At 42.7% G+C, this 19,387-nt stretch overlaps 1 protein-coding gene across 1 annotated transcript in view; it reads right to left on the minus strand.

Annotated features, from left to right (window-relative positions):
• The window catches only part of LOC135888276 (protoheme IX farnesyltransferase, mitochondrial), a 159,789-nt gene extending 151,984 nt beyond the window's left edge, over nt 1–7,805 (minus strand). The window contains exons 1-3 of the mRNA XM_065416083.1: nt 7,732–7,805; nt 4,366–4,490; nt 2,325–2,649 (exon numbers count right to left, since the gene is read on the minus strand). Of these exons, the coding sequence (XP_065272155.1) occupies nt 2,325–2,649; nt 4,366–4,490; nt 7,732–7,774 (493 nt within the window). The 5' untranslated portion in view covers nt 7,775–7,805. The remainder of the gene's footprint in view (nt 1–2,324; nt 2,650–4,365; nt 4,491–7,731) is intronic.
• Nucleotides 7,806–19,387: the final 11,582 nt, after the last annotated feature.

Here is a 19,387-nt window from a genome sequence, read left to right on the forward strand (position 1 = left end):
ATGGAAGGCATTATAGAAGCTCAAACTATTACTACTAATGATCAGCGAGAAAATAAAGCAACCACCGTAGAGAAAGGGGCAGCATAACTGAGGGCTACAAATAGGCTGTGTAGTCATTTAACAGGAGCATTGTGAGGTTTAATGTTTGTAAAGAACTCTGAAATCCTTGGATAGATGCTGCTACATAGAATTACAAAGCATATTGCTGACAAGTCTGAAGTCACTAACAACAACTGGCAACAAAGATGTCTATCAGTCTCCAAGAGCCGTTTTTTCCATCCTCATGTTTTACTAATCCCAGTCATACACTAGTGCAGGAGTACGCTCAAAATATGTCCAAGGTGAAGAGAATTCTTATGCACTACTGATCAGATGAGTGTTGTCAAGTCTTATTCTGGATATCTCCAAAGCAGTGAGGAGCAATGTTGGGATATACATTCAAAATCAGTTTCCATAGATGTAAAATCCATGTGTTTAACAGATGTTGAAAGCAATAAAATCAAGAGAAGAACCCCTACATATACCCTGTAAATTGTACCTACTCAGTAGGGTTTTTATGTGGAAAATTAAGGGCTAAGACATGAAATACTGTAGGACAAATGTAAAAAAGTAAAATGAGCTTAGGAATTTTATTTGATGAACTATAACAGGGGTAGGGCAACCTGTGGCATGTGAGCTGATTTTCAGCGGCACTCACACTGCCCGGGTCCTGGCCACTGGTCTGGGGGGCAGGGCCGGCTCCAGGCACCAACGCAGGAAGCAGGTGCTTGCGGCGGCCAATGAAAAGGGGCATCACGTCCGGGTCTTCGGCGGCGGGTCCGTTAGTCCCTTTCGGAGGGAAGGGCCGGCCGCCGAACTGCCGCCGAAGAATGAAGCGGCACGGTAGAGCAGCCGCCGAAGTGCCACCGATCGCGGCTTTATCTTTTTTTTTTCCTCTCTCTTCGCCGCTTGGGGTGGCAAAAAAGCTGGAGCCGGCCCTGCTGGGGGGCTCTGCATTTTAATTTAATTTTAAATGAAGCTACTTAAATATTTTAAAAACCTCATTTACTTTACATACAGCAATAGTTTCGTTATATATTATAGACTTCTAGAGAGAGACCTTCTAAAAACGTTAAAGTGTATTACTGGCACACGAAACTTTAAATTAGAGTGAATAAATGAAAACTTGGCACACCACTTCTGAAAGGCTGCTGACCCCTGAACTATAACAACGGTTATGGTACTATTGTGCAGTTCTAACACCAGAGAGATACTGTGATCCTCTGGAGAGGGCACCAGACTGGTAATTAGGAGATCTGATTTGTATTCTTGGTTCTGCCACAGACTGGAGGTGAGGCATTAGCCAAATCGCTTAACTCTGAACATTTGTTTCCTCATGTATAAAACAGAGAATAAAGCACTGTGATCTGTTTGAAAAGTGTTTTATAAATGCTATACGTTACTATTAGAATAATAAAATATTGTTACTCAAAAACGTGTGTCCAAGATAACATAAATGATATATAATTATAACAGATATTTAACAAGCTGTTTCCTTTGCTGGTTTGGGGAACTAAAAGAGTAGAGTTTTGCTGACTTTTGAAATAACATTTTATTTTAGGAAACTAAGTTGATGCCAGATAAGTTATGGAATGTATCCACATTACTACCTCAATGCTTTTAACATGAGATTGACAAGAACCACTGCTAAACTTAAAGACAAGGAGATCAGAAAGCATAATATTGATAAGACTTGAAGAGATAGGATTTTCTTTTAAATCTTTAATATAACCATTCTAAAATTCCACCATAGCTTAACAAGTGTTTCCCCTAAAATACAGAATGGTTCATATCAATATGAGATAAAAACTGAAATAGACCATACAGAAAATATTGATTACAAAAAGATACCATCACTACAATTTATTTTGCCTTCTTTTGGTGATAGATTTAAGTTTAACTTAAACTTGCTGTCCATAGACCACAAGCAAGTGCTCAGTGGACTACTAGCAGTTTGCAGACCAAGTTCGAGAATTTCTGTTCCAATTGTATCTCAAACTGTGGTGTGAGAACTCCTAGTAGTCCACAGAACATTTGCTTGTGGTCTATAGACAGCTAGTTCATCACATGGTGCTGGCTTCTTATTTCTAGCAGCAAAATTTGATTAAAAAGAAATTTAAAATGACACAGGAATATTAAGTGATTGCAGTGATCTGTGGGATAACAATTGGGAAGGAAGGTGTCCATGAGACCAATCTCTGTTTAAAATGTGGACCACACTATGAACAAGATTGAGAACCCTGAATCAGAGAACCTGCATGAAACTGAAAAGTTGCCAATAGTACCTGTAAGTTTGATTTTGGACAAACGTGCCAAAATTCCTGGTAAATCATCCAGTTGTAGCTTCATTTCTTTCCACTGTTTTTCTTCTTTGGATTCTGCTCCTACGGCTGTTGCCAAGTCTTCTACAATTGCAGCTGAATTTACTGCTTTGAACTCATTTCTGTTCGGAGTCTCAGACAAAGGTGGGTGGAGAGGTGAAACTGGTCTGATCTCACGTAGAACTGTTTTTTCTTGACCCAAATGTTTTTTCTCAAGGAAAGGAGGTGCAACTGGATCTGACTTCGGTTTTGCTTGCTGACTGAGGTCTTTGTTGTACTGTGTTACATACTGAATAGAAAAATATATATTAATTAGAGATATTTTTAACAGAAGAGTTAAAAAGCTTTTCCTATCAATAGCTTGCTAATGACAATAGAAATAAATAGTACTACTACATTTTATTGCTATATTTCTTTTATGATTAAAGAAGAGAATTTCATGGTGCTGATATTGCAAAGTTAGCCTGCATTTCAAGTGCTCACTTCATTCACAAAGGGGTGTCTGCATTGCACAAGATACAACAAAAGCAGCTTTCCAATTCATTGCTGCATAAATAACGTTAGTTTAAATTCAGGGAATTACTTCAGGCCTAAATAAATTTTCCCTTGCAGTTTCAACTGGAAATATTATTCTTAACTACTTCTTGTTCTAATCTGTTGGGTACTGTTGTTTGTTCTACAAAAGTTTGCTCCACTTTAAAGCATGTTGTGGACACGTATTGTATGGACATGTGTATATATAATTTGATGTGCAATTAATCTCCAATTAGTAGAAGTGCTAGGTGTCTTGCAGTCTTTTAAGATACAGTCAACTGGTTCAATAGCCAGAGAAAGCTCTCTAAAAGATAATCCCTTATCCACTAGAAATTATCTCCCTCAACTTAGTTTTCCATCATCAATTCCTAATTTCAGTTTAATTTACCTTACCTAGTTTACCTATACCTTTAGAGAATATTTGAAAGAAAAAAATATAGAAAGACAAAGATTAGAAGGGTGTTATTGCACATGATGCTTCATTTCTCCCACGGACAACGAAGAGGCTAAGCTGCAATTAAGTTTTATATTGTGTTTTTTGCTGCATTTACAGCTCCTCTAGAAAGTTTCAGGTAAACAAAAAAAAGCACTTAGCTTTTCCAACCCCCCAACTTTCTTGTCTAAAATGTTCCATTTCACATATACCAAGCCAAATATACAAACAAGGTGTAGGTTTTAACAATCTGTGGTGCAATACTTGTACAACTGAGTAATAGAGGTTACTAGAGGGGCTTTCTGGGGTTGGTAGGGAGCTTTTCACCTCTGAATGACCAAGTCACTAGCAACAAAAAGTCTGACAGTTTGGTAACCCACATGTGGAATGAGTTATGATCTCACTCTGGTTCCTACTGGACAGATATCCAAAAATACCATCAACATTGAAAGTATCTGGTCCTTTCATGTCAATCACAGCAGACACCACATAATAGACAAAGATTGAACTATCATCCTAGCACTAGAGATGGTCCTTGCAAGTCAGGGTTGCAGCACATGAAAAAGGACAGTGAGGAGAATTTTACACCGTTACTATCCATTATGCATCTGTTCTGTTAAGAGGAGAGGGATTTCCTTGAGCTGTCCGTGACAGTTATAGCTTTGCAATATAAACAGCTAATGCACTGCCTATTTACATACTACAGAAGAAATTAACCTATTATTTTAATCTATTCAGGACTTCTCTCAATGAATTAGCACTTAAAATAAAAATTCTGCTTTTTCTTTTGCAGGGGCACTCTATTCCAAATATAAAAATTTAAGAAGCAAGCCTGACTTTACACTTTGCCCTCAAAAACTTTGGCAGAATTAGATCAATATGTTTAAGTTTCAGGATGAATCTTTTAAAAGGAAACACACTACTCCAGAAAATGAGTGCCATATACCACTTGTAATTGGTAAACATTTTAATTTCCTACGTAGCATAAGGCAAAACAGAAAAATAGTCAACAGGGAATAAGACACTCTCTTGACTTACCATTCGTTTGAGGAAGTTAAGGTGCTGAAATGTAATCCATCTTTTATTGGCTACTCCACAACAGTGCATAAACTTGCATGGCATTTGCCGTACTGCTGGTTTCGGAAGGTGCCAGACAAATAATCCTACACAGAAAAGAGAGAACGTTTGGCTCTCAATTGTTTCTTCACAGTAAGGATTAGAAGCAAATCCACTAGCAATGCTTACTGTCCTCAGCACCATGCAGCACTCTCTAGGAGGGCTAAGCACAAGCACTACTTAGCTGGTATAGATGGTGAGGGAGCCTACAGGATGTTTGCAGACTAGATAGAGGAGCTGAGTATTTTGCTTTCCAGCCCCCTCCCAGAGTTAGTTTTATAACTTTTTCCCCTATTCCCAACTCCATATGCTATAAATGTATTTACCGAGACACACATCAGCAACAAGCTGGAACATTTGCTTAGAGCAAGTACTTCACATAAAAATAGCACTAGAGTTAAACAGTCACATTAACAGGAATTTTATGCCAGCCCTAGTGCATATCTTTATAACTGATCTTAAAAACCTGAGCTAGTCAAGTGTGCCATCTAAAACCGTCATAAAAAGGGAGAATTCAGTTTTAACAATATTTATGAATCTGGTGTGTGTTTTACACATCCAAAACTACACACGACAAGTCTATGGACCAATAACTAGAACTGTAGGTTCTGGGGAATATACAACCTCATGATTTCTTTAACAGGAATTCATCATACTGTTGTGCAAGTTACTGAGAAAAGAACTACATAACCATTTTTATTACTTGCCATTGACTTTCTATACATAATGAGGATGCTATTTTAAAGGAACACTCAAGTAGTTTCTAGGTTTTCATGGCAAAAAAATGTTGTACAGGTGTTATTCAAAAATGTCAGAGAAAGTTTGTTTGTTCTTCTGGACAGGGAGAAAGACAGAGTTGGAGGATTTAAATACTTATTTGCAATTTTTAAGCCAAATACCACAACAGCATGCCACTGCATGAGAGCAAGAAAGAGAAAAGGATGGAGATAGGTGTACTTTATCTGAATTATCATCAAGAATGTTCTGTTGCATCACTGTTTTAACCACTGCATATGGCAATTCAGTTGACAAAGCCTTGTTGTTTTAACTAAATTCACCTTTTCCAGACTATGCCTCATTAGTGAATATCTTTGCCATATCAATAACTATTTCTGAGTGAAGGACTCAACATTCCCACTCAAGGCCATAATCTATAATAAGAGTACAACTACTTGCTAAATAATGTTTCTGTAAAATGTGTTGCTAAAACTGTTCATTGTACCCCCACTAATATGGGCAAGGATTTTTTCTTTTGCCTCAGGCTATGTCTACACTACCGTGGTAAATCAACCTAAGCTACGCAATTCCAGCTATGTGAAAAACGTAGCTTAGGTCGACTTACCGTGCGGTCCACACTATGCTGGGTCGATGGGAGACACTCTCCTGTTGACTTACCTTACTCTTCTCTTTTGGGGTAGAGTAGCAGGGTCGACTGGAGAGTGATCTGCAGTCAATTTGGTGGGTCTTCACTAGACCCGCTAAATTGACCCCGGTGCATCGATCCCCGGAGCGTCCGGGGGTGGAGGTAGTGTAGACACAGCCTCAGAATCATTTTAATTCAACCATACATATATCACTAAATAGGCTGGAGTTATTTTAGGAGGTTGAGGTGGTAGAGTTACTCTATAGCAGCGGTTCTTAAACTGGGTCAGGACCCCATTTTAATGGGGTCACCAGGGCTGGCTTAGATTTGCTGGGGCCCAGGGCCAGAGCAGAAGTTTGAGCCCCACCGCCAAGGGCCAAAACCAAACCCTGAGGGGTTCAGTCCTGGGTAGCAAGGCTCAGGTTAAAGGCTCCCTGCCTGGGGCTGAATCCCTTGGGCTTCAGCTTTGGCCTCCTTGCCCAGGATGGTGGGGCTTGGGCTTTAGCTTTGCCGCCCCCCCCCCCCACCACCACCACCACCACCACCACCTGAGGCGGTGGAGCTCGGGCAGGCTCAGGCTTCAGTCCCCTCTCCTGGGGTCATGTAGTAATTTTTGTTGTCAGAAGGGAGTCGCAGTGCAATGAAATTTGAGAACCCCAAATTACTAGCACAATCTATAGGCACACTGTTCTCAGAGAAATTAGTCTCTGTTTATGTATTCTCTATTATTTGTACTGCAGTAATACTCAAAATCCTCAGTCATGACTGACATCCCAGTGTACTAGTCCTATATAAACAGAATCCCTGTCCCAAAACATTTATAATCCAAACCCCTGATCCTGCAAACACTTATATAACTGAATAACTTTACACAGGTGAGCAGTCTCAATGGGACTCACCTGCATAAAATTAAACACATATGTATTTGCAGGATCAAGATGTAAAAGACAAAATGATGAACAGAAGGAGAAAAGATAAAACATACAAGTAGTTAGTGTGTGATAAACATCATGTTATTCAGTGTTTCAATATTGTTTTGATTTTTTAACAAACAAACAAATCAGCTTTGCCCAACTGCTCCTCAATCAGTCCAATATTTCCTGTAGGTGTAAAAGCAGAACTAGAGGAAGGATTTAGAAAAAGAGAAAACAGTGTCTTTTTAGGTCAACGTGAAACTGACAGGATTCTTGACAATCCTGCTGCTGCCTACAGATTTGCTAATAGCAGCGGTGAAACTTACTAATGTCACGCTGCTGCTAAAGGCAGCAATGGGATCAGAGGAGCTGTCTGTCTGCAGACTCAGCCAAAGGAAACCACCTCCGATCACATCTGGAAGATTTTTTCTGACACCCTGAGAATTGTATTTATTTAGTCAAAGATCAGACTCTGTAGGAATTCATGGCCCACACCTCCCTGTTCAACGGGGACAGATGTTCATTAAGGATGGGAAGCTCCAAGTCCTACTGTAGGAGAGCTAGAGAAAGTCCTTGCACCCAGTCCAGACAGCACCAATATGACACACACACACCCGGCCCCACCCTTCCCAGAAGCTATTCTAATCCACTGCCCTCAAGCCACTTCCCTGGCCGGGCATCCTCCCGTCCCAGGGCTCCCAAGCGCAGCCCCAGACACACGCACCATAGCGGAGAAGGGGAGACGCTTGAGGAGTGAAAGGTCCCTCGGACCCCAGCAATGGGGGGGGAGGCGCGGCTCCTCAGACGGGGGCAGCCGTCGCCCCCCTGACAAGAGGTCGGGCAGCTGCGACCCTTACACACACACACACAAGCCTCTCCCGGGCGGGACCGGGACAGCCCAGCTCGCTCCCTGGCCCACCCGCAGCCCCTGCCCTCCGAGAGCTCCCCACCCCCGCCTTGGGTGAAGGATGCCGGACCGCGCAGGGAGGCGGTGCTGCCCCCGGTGGGTACCTGTGAGAGCCCGGGGTGGGCCGCAGCGCCGGGCCGCGCTCATAACCCGCAGCGGCACCTCCCGCTCCCTTCTCCCCTCACCGCCTGGGCGCCGCCATCTTGCCCGGTTCGACCGCCAAACTGCTTCCGGGTCAGCGCTTCCGGGGCGGGGAATATGGGTCACTTGGTGACGGGGCTGCTGCAGCCTGGTATGGAGCGGCTGGGCCGCAGGGAGCCCAACTAGAATGGGATGGCGGGGCTCCAGGAGCCAGGCTGGGAGGGGGCGCCCTGGGGCGGGGGCGCGGGGCTGGGAGGGGGACGCCGTGGGGCGAGGAGAGCGGGGCTGGGGCGAGAGGCAGGGAGGGGGGCGCCGTGGGGCGAGGAGAGCGGGGCTGGGACGGGGGGGCGCCCTGGCAAGGCTAGGGATGGGCACTTGGTACCCAAGGTAGGGAAATGGGAATGCTGGCCTAGTGGGCACTGGCATCCTGTCAGTCAGGGGCCGGGCACTGTGGCGTGGGCGATCATGTCTAGACCCATAATTCACATGAGAAATTTGCTGCGATTTAATTTAAACCAGTTTAGTTAATACAAATCCCCTGCAGTTGAAGAGTATCTTTTTCAGTTTAGTTCATACCAGTTCCTCACGAACTCTGAAATAAGCCTGGTTTAAAACCAAATAAGAGAGTTCACACAGCCTTTTACAGCAGTTTAAATAAGAGTTTAAAGCCATGCCTTTAGTTGAACCGGTGCAATTTTCTCATGTAGACTAGAGAGTTCTCTTCCTCATCTGCAGGTGGGGGGAGAATAGAAAAAAGATACATCTTAGTTACATTTGAAGTTGGTAGTAAAATAGGAGACCCATCTACATGGCAGTGACCGTAGAGAAATCATATAAAAAGGAAACTAGAGCAGTGAGAAGCATGTGGAGCAGATAAAAGGAGACAGCCTGGGAAAATGCAAGGATGTGGAGAAAAGTTATCCAAAACATAGGGACTGTCTACTACTTGGTTTGTACAGTGCTTAGCACAATGGGGCCCAGTTTTTGGTGGGTCCCTAGGCACCTCCGCAATAAACATGGTTAATAAAATCTTCACTGGGAAAGAGAGACCTGGAAAGCAGTATAACTGAAAGGCCTACGGCAATAGAAAATTAAATATAGTAATTATTATAAACATGGGTATGGTAACAAATTAAATATGTTTTATAAGACACACACATACACGTGTGTAACATAATAAAAACCCAACCAAATATCCAGGATTGCTGCTACTGTGTTGAGTTTTGACCTGATGTCTAAGTGAAATGGATGTAACTGCTGAACACTAGCATATTTGTTAAGAGACTAGATGGGATGATAACACATAGTTTTATTTTATATAACATTAATGATAAATGCATTTCATTCTTGCCTCCCTGCACTTGCTGAGTTCCTTTGAACAGCCAGTGCAGATGTTCCCTGCCCCCCGCTCCTGAAAAACAGACAACTGATGAACAGACACTGTACACAACTAAAGTGCAGACCTCTATATCCTTGGCTGAACCCCATACTGTGCATCCTAGCAAAAGTCAAGTGGCTCCAAACCCCAGTGTTTTGCAGGGGCTCCATTATACATAGAATATTGGACTCCATTTTGTACACATTGGTTCAATAGCTATATCTATTTTATGAGAGAATTGTCTAACAGTTCATACAAAACGAGTAGCTTTGCCTTTGTATCCACCTATCACTGCTGAAGGCAAGAATTACTTGAGCGCATTATACAGTTTGCTGGGGCAGTGGTGTGTGTGACGCGTTCCCCCCTGGGGTGCCACCTGAAACTGGGGTACCACTGAGCCCCCTGACCCACCAGCCTGGGCTCCCACTCACACTGTACTGCTGTGACAAGTTGCTACGCCCTCCAGCCTGCACTTTCACCAGCTGCAGTTACAAGCAGGCTTTCTAACCACCAGCTTCCCACCCTGGGACCCCAGAGCAGTACCCTCCTGCCCTGGTCAAATCTGGCCAGTATATGGGTTTACTACCCGGACCGCCTCTCCCTCAATGTGAAGAGAACAATGCACACTTGTGGTAACCAAGCAGAGATTTTCCCCAAGCACTCCAGTCAAAGATCACTGGTTTAGATAAAAACAAAAACTATTACTAACTACAAAAATAGATTTTAAGGGATTGTAAGTGATAGCAAACAGATCAAAGCAGATTACCTAGCAAACAAACAAAATATACTAGATAGATTGGATATGAATAGCAGATTCTCACCCTAAGAGATTATACAAGCAAGCTGCAGATTCTTAAGGGGCAAGCTGCACTTGGTTTACAGCTTGGAATCCTCAGGTGTTTCATACACAGGCTAGAAATCCCCTTAGCCTGGGTCCAGCACTTCCCCCAGTTGAGTCTTTGTTCCTCAGGTGTTTCCAGGCGTCATCTTGTGTGGGGAGTGAAGAACCACAGATGATGTCACTCCCTGTCTTATATAGCTTTTGCGTATGGCAGGAGCCCTTTGTTCCCAAAGCTTGGTTCCCAGACCAGTCTGTGGAAAAATACTGACATCCCAAGATGGAGTCCAGCATCATGTGGCCTGCTCACATGTGCTTGTAGAGTCATAGCAGCCATCACTCTTAGGAAGGCTCACCAGGTAAGAGATAAGCTTCTCCTAAGGCCTATTGTTCTTTCTAATGGCCCATTACCCTGCATAGGCCCTTTATAACCAGCTGTTTAGACTGAAAGCATCTTGTCTAGTGGGCATTACCCAGATGTAACTACATTTGAAATACAGATACAAAGTCAGTATTTATAACTTCAGATACAAAAGTGATTCATGCATACAAATAGGATAATCATATTCAGCAAATCATAACCTTTTCAATGAGACGTCTCACATGACCTGTCTTGCACACTGTGGATGGATGGATGATCAGCCCCAGTGTTCCCAATTCCCACTTGCTCCCAAAGACCATCAGTGCAAATACGTGCTTACTGACAAAAGAATGCAGGGGAGGGATAGTTCAGTGGTTTGAGCTTTGGCCTGCTAAACCCAGGGTTGTGAGTTCAATCCTTAAGGAGGCCATTTAGGGAACTGTCTGGGGGTTGGTCCTGCTTTGAGCAGGGGGTTGGACTAGATGACCTCCTGAGGTCCCTTCCAACCCTATGATTCTGTGATCTATAATAATATCACTATGAAGAATATTGGGTCAGTGTCACAGTGTGATTAGTAAAGTTGCATTACAAAGCTTGTTGGTGTAAAAGCTGCATTACAAACAGCCCACAAGGTGCAAGTAAGAGTTCTGGGCAGGATCTCAAGCTTATGATGCATGAAGACACCTCTAAAGTCCTACAACCTTCTTGCCTCCTTTATCACTGTATTTTCCTTGTCCACATCCCTAGACTCATCATCAGTAAATGCTGCAGGTTTACACTCCGTCTGTGGTCATGAGGTAAGAGAGTGCCTTGGAATTTGAAGAGGTGACCACATCACATACTCTAAAGGAACTGAACAATGCATGTTCAAAAGCATCTTTTGCTTGGGGGTCCAACTGATGAGGATTTAGTCAGGGAGTTGTGAGACAGGTGGGAGCTTCTACATTTACGCTGGCTCAAGAGTTTAGAATTGGATACTAAGCTGGTAGTTGCTCTGACTTCCTGGTGGAGGACAAAAAGGAAGAAGCTGGGAACTCTGAATAACCTTTTTTCCAGCCTGGAGTCTGTTGGTTATTCTCACATTCCTGAAATCATAGAAAGGACTGAAGTGTTGAAATGAGTCTCTGTTGAGAGACAGTTGGAAAGACTTTTTACAGTCGTAGGATAGATAAGGAAGAGTAAAAAAATTTCAGACTAATAAAAGTTCTTTAGTATAATTCTCCTGTGTATATATAAAGTATTTTTTCTTATGTTTGATTGTGTATATACACATTAAACCTTTGGTTGGTAAATCCGTTATCTGTAGATAATCAACCTTTTGTTTTTGTTAGCCTGATGAATGATCTTGTTTTTAATCATATTTTCTTTCACCTTGTGTTGGCTATAATAATCTAAGACAATAGTTCTCAAACAATTTCATATCTGAAAGTCATGGGTAAAATTTTCAAAATCACCAAAGTAATTTAGGAGCCTATGTACCTTTTCAAAAGTGACAGACACTGAGGATCCTAAGAGACTTATTGAAAGTCAGTGGGACTTACATGCCTAAATCATTTTTGAAAATAAGACAGGCTCTTAAATCACTTAGGCACCTTTGACAAATTTACCTCCAGGAATCGATGTTCATAGGATTTAGGTTCCTAAATTCCTGAGTTACTTTTAAAAATAGAACTTGGGTGCCTAAGTCACTTGGGTGCTTTTTAAAATGTTACTCAGAATCTTAAGATACAGCTCTTCCTATGGACCATTTCCCTCCTAACGCTGGCCTACACTATCGTGCTTGGTTACATGAAAAAGTCATGTTAGGGCATTATTCAGGAGATAAGATGGAAACAAACTCACTTTAATGCAGTGAATGTACCCCCAGTTTGTAACATTTATTTCCACACTGTTTAATTTCTCTCTCTTAGAAGTAGGACTTTATATTTATTAGGAATGTATCTTGTTACCATGTGACCCCACTGTTCTACTTACTCCACGTCACTTTGAAGTTTGGGTCTGCCTCTCTCTGTGTTTGCAACTCTCTGGTTTTTGAGTCTTCCACAAATTTATCACAGTTACATTTTCATAAAAGAAACACCCAGAAAAGAAACACATGAAACAGCCAAACAGGGTGTAGAGAGATGGTTGGTTTTAGTTCAGTTGATCAAAAAAAAAAAAAAAAAAAAAAGTCTGGTCTGGGTTATGTAGGATAAGGCAGTCTTTGAGGTACTCAGATCTCAGTCCATTAAGTGCCTTGTAGAGCACATCCAAGATTTAGGACCTGATTTTCCATGGCCCTGTACCTTGTGTTGTAAGTTATACTATGGCAAAGTGGGTGTAAAGTGCTAGTATTCTAATTAAGAAGTATTGTACTTCCAGGTGCTTGGACACAGGGGAAACAATGAATAATTTCTCCTGATGAAACTATGAGGATAATTTTAGATAGGCAGAAAATAATACCCAAAATTGGAACTTGACCAACTCTTGCAAAAATGCCCTAGGATTTTTAATGGGCATGAGCATCAGGCCCACAGTGTTACATCTAATCTGAAAGACACTTCTGCTGAATACTGCACAGATTACATGGCTGGCTACTTTGGGTCTGGTCCTACAAGGTGCTGAACACTTCCAAGAGGTGCTGAGTACTCACATTCCCAGTATTAAAATGGAGGCCACTCAGCATTTGTAGCCAGCGCTCACCACCTTGCAGGCTCAGATCCTTAGAGCCACTTTGTAAAAACACAGCTATAAATGCATCTGCCACATGTTTTTCAGTGTACCACTTGGAGTGGATTAAAGTAGAATCCTGTACTGCTGCTAGAGTTCAAGGTCAAACATCATTTCAGGGATAGGCTCTGATTTTTGAGGCATCTATAATTTTCCTAGCTAATTGCTAAGATGGGCAACTGTTTTTGCATGTATTTTTGTCTCGCTGCAGTTATAAAATAAACAACACACCCTGAGGTACATTTTCAGGGTGATGCGAGGGGGGGGGTGGATTTAACCACGCGACTCCCATTAACGTTAATTATAGAGCACATATTAACAGCGTTATACGATCCTTTTTCCTATTAACACAATCATAAATTTGACTGGTGGTGCTTAATTAGATCTCAGCAGCAGAATGCAATTGCTGGATACAATAAAGGGCACATTCATGGAGATGGTCCATTATTATTTTCCATTAATCTCCGAATCTCTCCCATTCTTGCTCCTGAGATATCATACCAACAAGGATCCTTGCAAGATTGATTTGTTGTCAGAAAATGATTTAAAGACCTACTGTAAAAATATTATATTTTGCTTGCTTCATGGAATATGTCATTGATGTTGTAACTCCACAGAGACTTGATGTACTTTCAGATAGGGAACTTTTAAGACCTAGTGTAATATAAATAGGATAGCGTCCTGCTGTTATTCTGGTAACCTTTACAGATCATTTCAGAACTATAACTATCATGTAATTTAATTAAATAATATAACGTGGTAAGCTGTGCTGTAGCTTTGCACAGTTCAAGAACCTATTTGTCTAGGACCCCACTACAGCACACCAAGGTGGGATTCAGACCCAAAATGAAGGTCACAAGGCATATTAGAAACCCAGAAGCAGAAGATGGGAAAAACCAAGGTGCTACTAAAGCCCAAAGGTCCAGCTCCTCAAAGATATTTAGGCTCCAGTTAGGAGTCTAAAAACCTTTGAAAGCGGGTTTGGCTCAGAGCCTCAATCACTGGAAATTGATTGTGTGCTGTATGCCACCTGATCTGAACAGATGATCCAGCTGAATACTCCAGAGGAGGTGGAACAGTGCCAAGTCCCAGCCAAGCTGCCTGTAGGGAAAATACTTCCCCAGTTAGGCCCTGATCCAGCTCCTACTGAAGTCACTGGGAAGACTCCAACTGATGGTAATGGGCATTGAATTAGTTACTTGGGTTACTTAAAATGATGTTTATTTTTCCCTGAGCATAAATGCAATTTCCCATCGTTTCTATCTCATGAGTCAGCATTCCTGATGTTTACATCAGAGGGAGTCAGATAAAAGGAGATTTATGGGAGGCAAAGGCAAAGCATGGGTCTAAAATGAAAAACTATTGATACCTATGAAGCTTTACAGAGATCCAGGTTAATCAGCACATGTACTGCATCTGGAAGCCAATTTGGAGTCATTACCAGGGCTTAAATTCCCATAGAGTATTTCCAGAAGCCCCTGCAGCAGGTGCCAGGGCTTGGGGCTTCTGCCCCACAGGTTTGAAAATATTTACCATAGCTCTGCTCCAGACATCAGCTGAATGTAAGCCCTGGTCATTACAGAGGAAGAGGCACAGGAACTCATATCATTTTGTAGTAGCTCAAGCTTCCAAGTGGTGTTCAAGGGTAGCCCTTGTAATGCATCTATTCATAGATTCATATGAATCGATCAGTCTATAAGCAGTAACACTTCCAGTAGCTTACAGAGTAGCAGCCGTGTTAGTCTGTATCCGCTAAAAGAACAGGAGTACTTGTGGCACCTTAGAGACTAACAAATTTATTATTATTTATTATTATACTCTAATAAATTTGTTAGTCTCTAAGGTGCCACAAGTACTCCTGTTCTTTTTCCAGTAGCTTAGTTCAAGTTTAAAAAAAAAAATGCATTTCCCTGTACAGGCTTTGTGTATTTCCTTGTCAGGCGTTTCCCTGGTATAAATTCAGTCATGATCAAATTTGCAGATGACATCAAAATTGGTGGAGGAGCAAACACACAGGTGAATAGAAGCGAACAGCAAAGTGACTTGGAACGAACAGAGCAGTATGAAGAGATTCACTCCTAATAAAAGTGGCAGAGCAAACAGTCCAGATTCATGGGAAAAGTCCAGATTCACATTAAAGCAAGTGTATTTCCATCGTCCCTTTCACACGTGCCCTAACGTTGCTTTTTCATCAAAGCAAATGTAACCTTTTGCCCTTTAAACAAGATTCTAGATGCTGGTCAGTAAGCCTTTCTATCAGACTAAAGCCTTGCAAATGGCACTCTTTAAGGGGGAGGACCCCTGAGTCTGTGCCCTTCGACTGAGAATCGGGAGCTAGGTAGCCTCCAGCCACCATTCTTTTTCTACTTCTCACAGGTTGACGGTTTCCCCTTTCCCTGATGATGTATTTGAAATTCCCAAAACAACTGGCTAGAACTCAATAGGTCTGATAAAAACAAGGTTATTTAAGAGCAGGGAGAAAAATCATTCAAACTAAAGAAATAGTTTACATAACATCTCTTCTTTAACTTAGCAAAGTAATTTCTTTCATGCCTTCTAACCAGATAAGGAAGAGAACAGTGTGTATATAAAGTACACACCCTCCCTTACTGATGCGGCTGTCATTTGTTTAGATCCCACACTGTGGCAAGACTCACTTTCTTACTAGTTTCTCTCCCTTGCTAGCAGTTTTTTCTAAGCTACGCAGTGCGGCCTGTGTCTCCCTCTACAATAACCTGCATTCCCCAGAGCTCTAGCTGGTAAAGTTGGTTCAGATCTGACCATTCCTTGATCCCATCTGTCTCCTAGGTCTTATCTGGCATGGTGAAGTCCAATGCCACAGCATGCTAACCTCAAGGACTTGGAGATAAAGGTTCCCCATCATCTCTGGCTACCCCCACATAGAGCTTGGTTAGTCAGTATGGTTCCCAACTCCTGCCATCCCTTCCTTGGCTTGTCAGGTTATCACTTCAATCCCTCTCTCCTCATTCCCTCAATGTGGGCTATTTACTGGCCCAAACTGTGCCCAGTTAACCTCCTCCAAAGTATCTGCTTACTTGGCTGATGTGGAAGCCTGCACTGGACTGCTCATTTGCTCATGGTTCCATGGATTCAGCTCTTCTTTTTGCCGCTTTTTTATAATTAAGATTTCCCCTTTGCTTATCTTGATGGGCTGTTTCTTGAAAGTCTCATAAGTCATCTTGCTCGGTATCTTTCCTAGCCTCACCCCAGGAAAAAAAAAGAAGAGAAAATAACAAATGGATTTTCTCTTATTTTTCTCTCTCCTGTATCTTTCAACTGCTCCAGCGTTTCAAGTCTCACCATCGCCATATGATACCACTTTCACCTTTTGCCCCTTGCACATTGTTTTTATCCATGCTCATTGTCACACCAAGCACACTAGTGGGTACAGAGGTTTTGTAGGGTTGGAAGGGGGGGTGTCCACAAGATTATTTCAATCTTAAGAAATGGTCCAAGACCTGAAAATATTTGAAAACCATTTCACCATAGCCACAGTGTCCTGGATGATCGTTTCCCCTCTTTCTACAGCAGTGGAAGAAAAAAACTATCATAAGGCTGTAACCCAGTCGATATAGCGGGCGTTCCTACAGTGATACAAATAGGACTGCAAGAGTCAAGCCAAAACCAGGGAAAGCTGCGAAGAATCATTTGGCACTGCCTGTTCTGTTGTCCAACATGACGTGATGGTGCAGCACAAACACTTCATGAAATTTACAAAATATTTGATAATCAAATGTAATGTGCTGATTCAGGAGTTTCAGGTAGTTTAGATAAGCTTCAGGTAACCAACTGTATTTCAGGATGTTTAACTGCATCATCTTAAAACATAGCCTGGAACTGACTCTTGTTGAAATCAATTGAAAAACTCACTTTGACTTAAGTGGAAGTTGGATCAGGCCCCCATATGAGGTTCCCTCATCCCTTATTAACTGTCCACCAAAAGACTAAGGTGGGGAGAGGTCATTCCCCAACCATTTCAGCGCAAAGCACAGTTGAAGATCTATCTGAGGAAAGACTTCACTGGATGCTTTAAAGAGCCAGGTCTGGTTTACATGCGAGACGTGCACCCTCCCTAATGGTGAGACTGAGGGATTTTCAGCACAGCTATCATCAGTCCAGTACTGCAATTTATTTGTCTCACAGACAATGATTTTCCAGCAATTTTCCCATTCTGCCTTTTTGTTACTTTTTCTTTATTTTGGGGTTTTTTTTGAGCCCTTGTACAAGAAGCACCACAACTTGCTTAATACCAGCTTGTTTGGACAGTTGTTCTGCCCCAGAATTTGTTGAATTTAGCAAAAATGCCTTATGCTGTCATGGCAGCAGCACCAAGCACTATATAAGTGCAAATGACTGACTTGCAAGGGTAACTGCACTCCTGAGCCTTGTAATTATGCATACTGATGCTATTCTATAACTGATCTAGGGATTTCATAAATTATTCTTTTAATAGTTCTGAGAACACCTAAAGTCAGATTAGGGAAAGCTTTAATGCTTACTTAGTCTGCTGAAGTGACATTGTTTCAAATAGAGACCTGTTAGGGCTGGGAAGCAGACTTGCTGTTACAGAAAACTTAGCTTTGCCCCACTGCCTGCCCACTTGTTCAAGGGTGGGGGGTAACCAGGCATGCAGCATCCACATTACAAAATTAAGTCGACTTAAGTTAAGTCGATGTACAGCCACTGCAGTAATTAAAAAGGTGGTTCATGTCCACACTTGCTCCTTCTGTCAGTGGTGTGTGTCCTCACCAGGACCATTACCACCGACTGAAGTGGGGCATTGCAACACTGACAGCTGGAGCCTAGTAGCCCTGTGGCTGACAGCTTCAGCTGTAGGGCATGGGCTCACAGCTGGTCCATCCCCCACCAATCCCTGCACTAATAGCCCAAGCTCTCAGCTGGGTATGGGCTCACAGCTGTAAGCCGCCACCCCACCTCACCCCAGGCTGACAAACCCTCAGCTGGCACCAGGCTCAATTTAACAGTAGGGAGCCTACCAGCAGTGAAATTGACATTCTTGTCAGTTTCTTTTTATTTGAGCTCCAGCTGTCAGCCCTCCAGGGCTGACAGCTGGAGACCTTGAGCTCCCTGACAGCCAGAGCCAGAGAGGAAAAGTGAAGTAATAGCATCAGTGAAACTGACAAGAATGTCAATTTCACTACTGGTAGGCTCCCTCCTGTGAAATTGAGCCTGGTGTGGGCTCACAGCTCAGGCTGTCAGCCCCGGGGTGGGAGGGGAGAGCTCTCACTGTGAGCCTACTGTCGCCTCCCAGTGAGGGATTCGGGCGTGGGGGAGAAGCACAGCTGCCTCCTGGTGAGGGATAGCAGGGAGAGTTTGAGTGGCAGCCCGGTTTGTGCCATCCTTCCCCGGGAGGCGGCAGTGAGGTTCCGGGCTGTCAGCACTGGGGCAGGGAAGGGGGTTTACAGATGTCAGTCCAGCTTGGGGCTGACAGCCAATGTAAGTAACATTGTGTGTCTATAGAGACACAGCATCTCCCTAATTACATCGACATAAGCACTACGCTTCTCATAGAGGTGGGATTATTATGTTGGTGCAGTGGGCCCCGTACTTCAGTGGAAGCAGCACTAGAGTGTAGACGCTGACATAATTAGGTCAACATGTGCTACCTTACGTCGATTATCTCGGTAGCGTAGACCAAGCCTAAGATTTGGGTAGCCTGGGCAAGAAGGTTAAGTGAGTTCTTACTCCCCCATCCCAGAGTGTAATCCAAGTCACCGTGGACACTCCCACCCCTGCCACTCCCTTCCCATTTATTTCTGAAGTCTCTAGCTCTATTGATAAAGTGTCCTTGCTCCTTCTTCTAGCAGCCTAAAGTAATTTCTTGCACCCTACAAGGTGTCATTTCTGCATTAGCAAACCATTGACCGATCCTTCAAAACTCAGAGTATCAGGCAATCACGAAACCATGCAAACAAACACCTGCCTTACTAGAATCAGTCTGACAGGAATCCCAATGGGAAGAGATTTGTTTTTCCTTGTTACTTCCTATATATTCAAGTTTGTTTTCTTAATAATAAATGCAGGGCTTCCCCTTATATATATACACACATGCAAACAAGCTGAATTCTGATGTTCTTCATCTAAGAACTATTGAGGTGCAAAAAGAGCTCAGGAGACATTGGCATAATGAATAGTCACTCCCCAAATGGGATTCTGCCAGGAAATGCAGTGTGTGTATATTCCCTGACTGACTTGATTGTAGGGGTGTCATTACCTGATGTTTCAATGGGCAGTTTTATCCCAGCAGCACCTGTCTCCTCAATCCCCGTTTTACATATAGGAAACTGAGGC

Source organism: Emys orbicularis, chromosome 13, assembly GCF_028017835.1.
Source record: "Emys orbicularis isolate rEmyOrb1 chromosome 13, rEmyOrb1.hap1, whole genome shotgun sequence".
Lineage (NCBI taxonomy): Eukaryota > Metazoa > Chordata > Testudines > Emydidae > Emys > Emys orbicularis.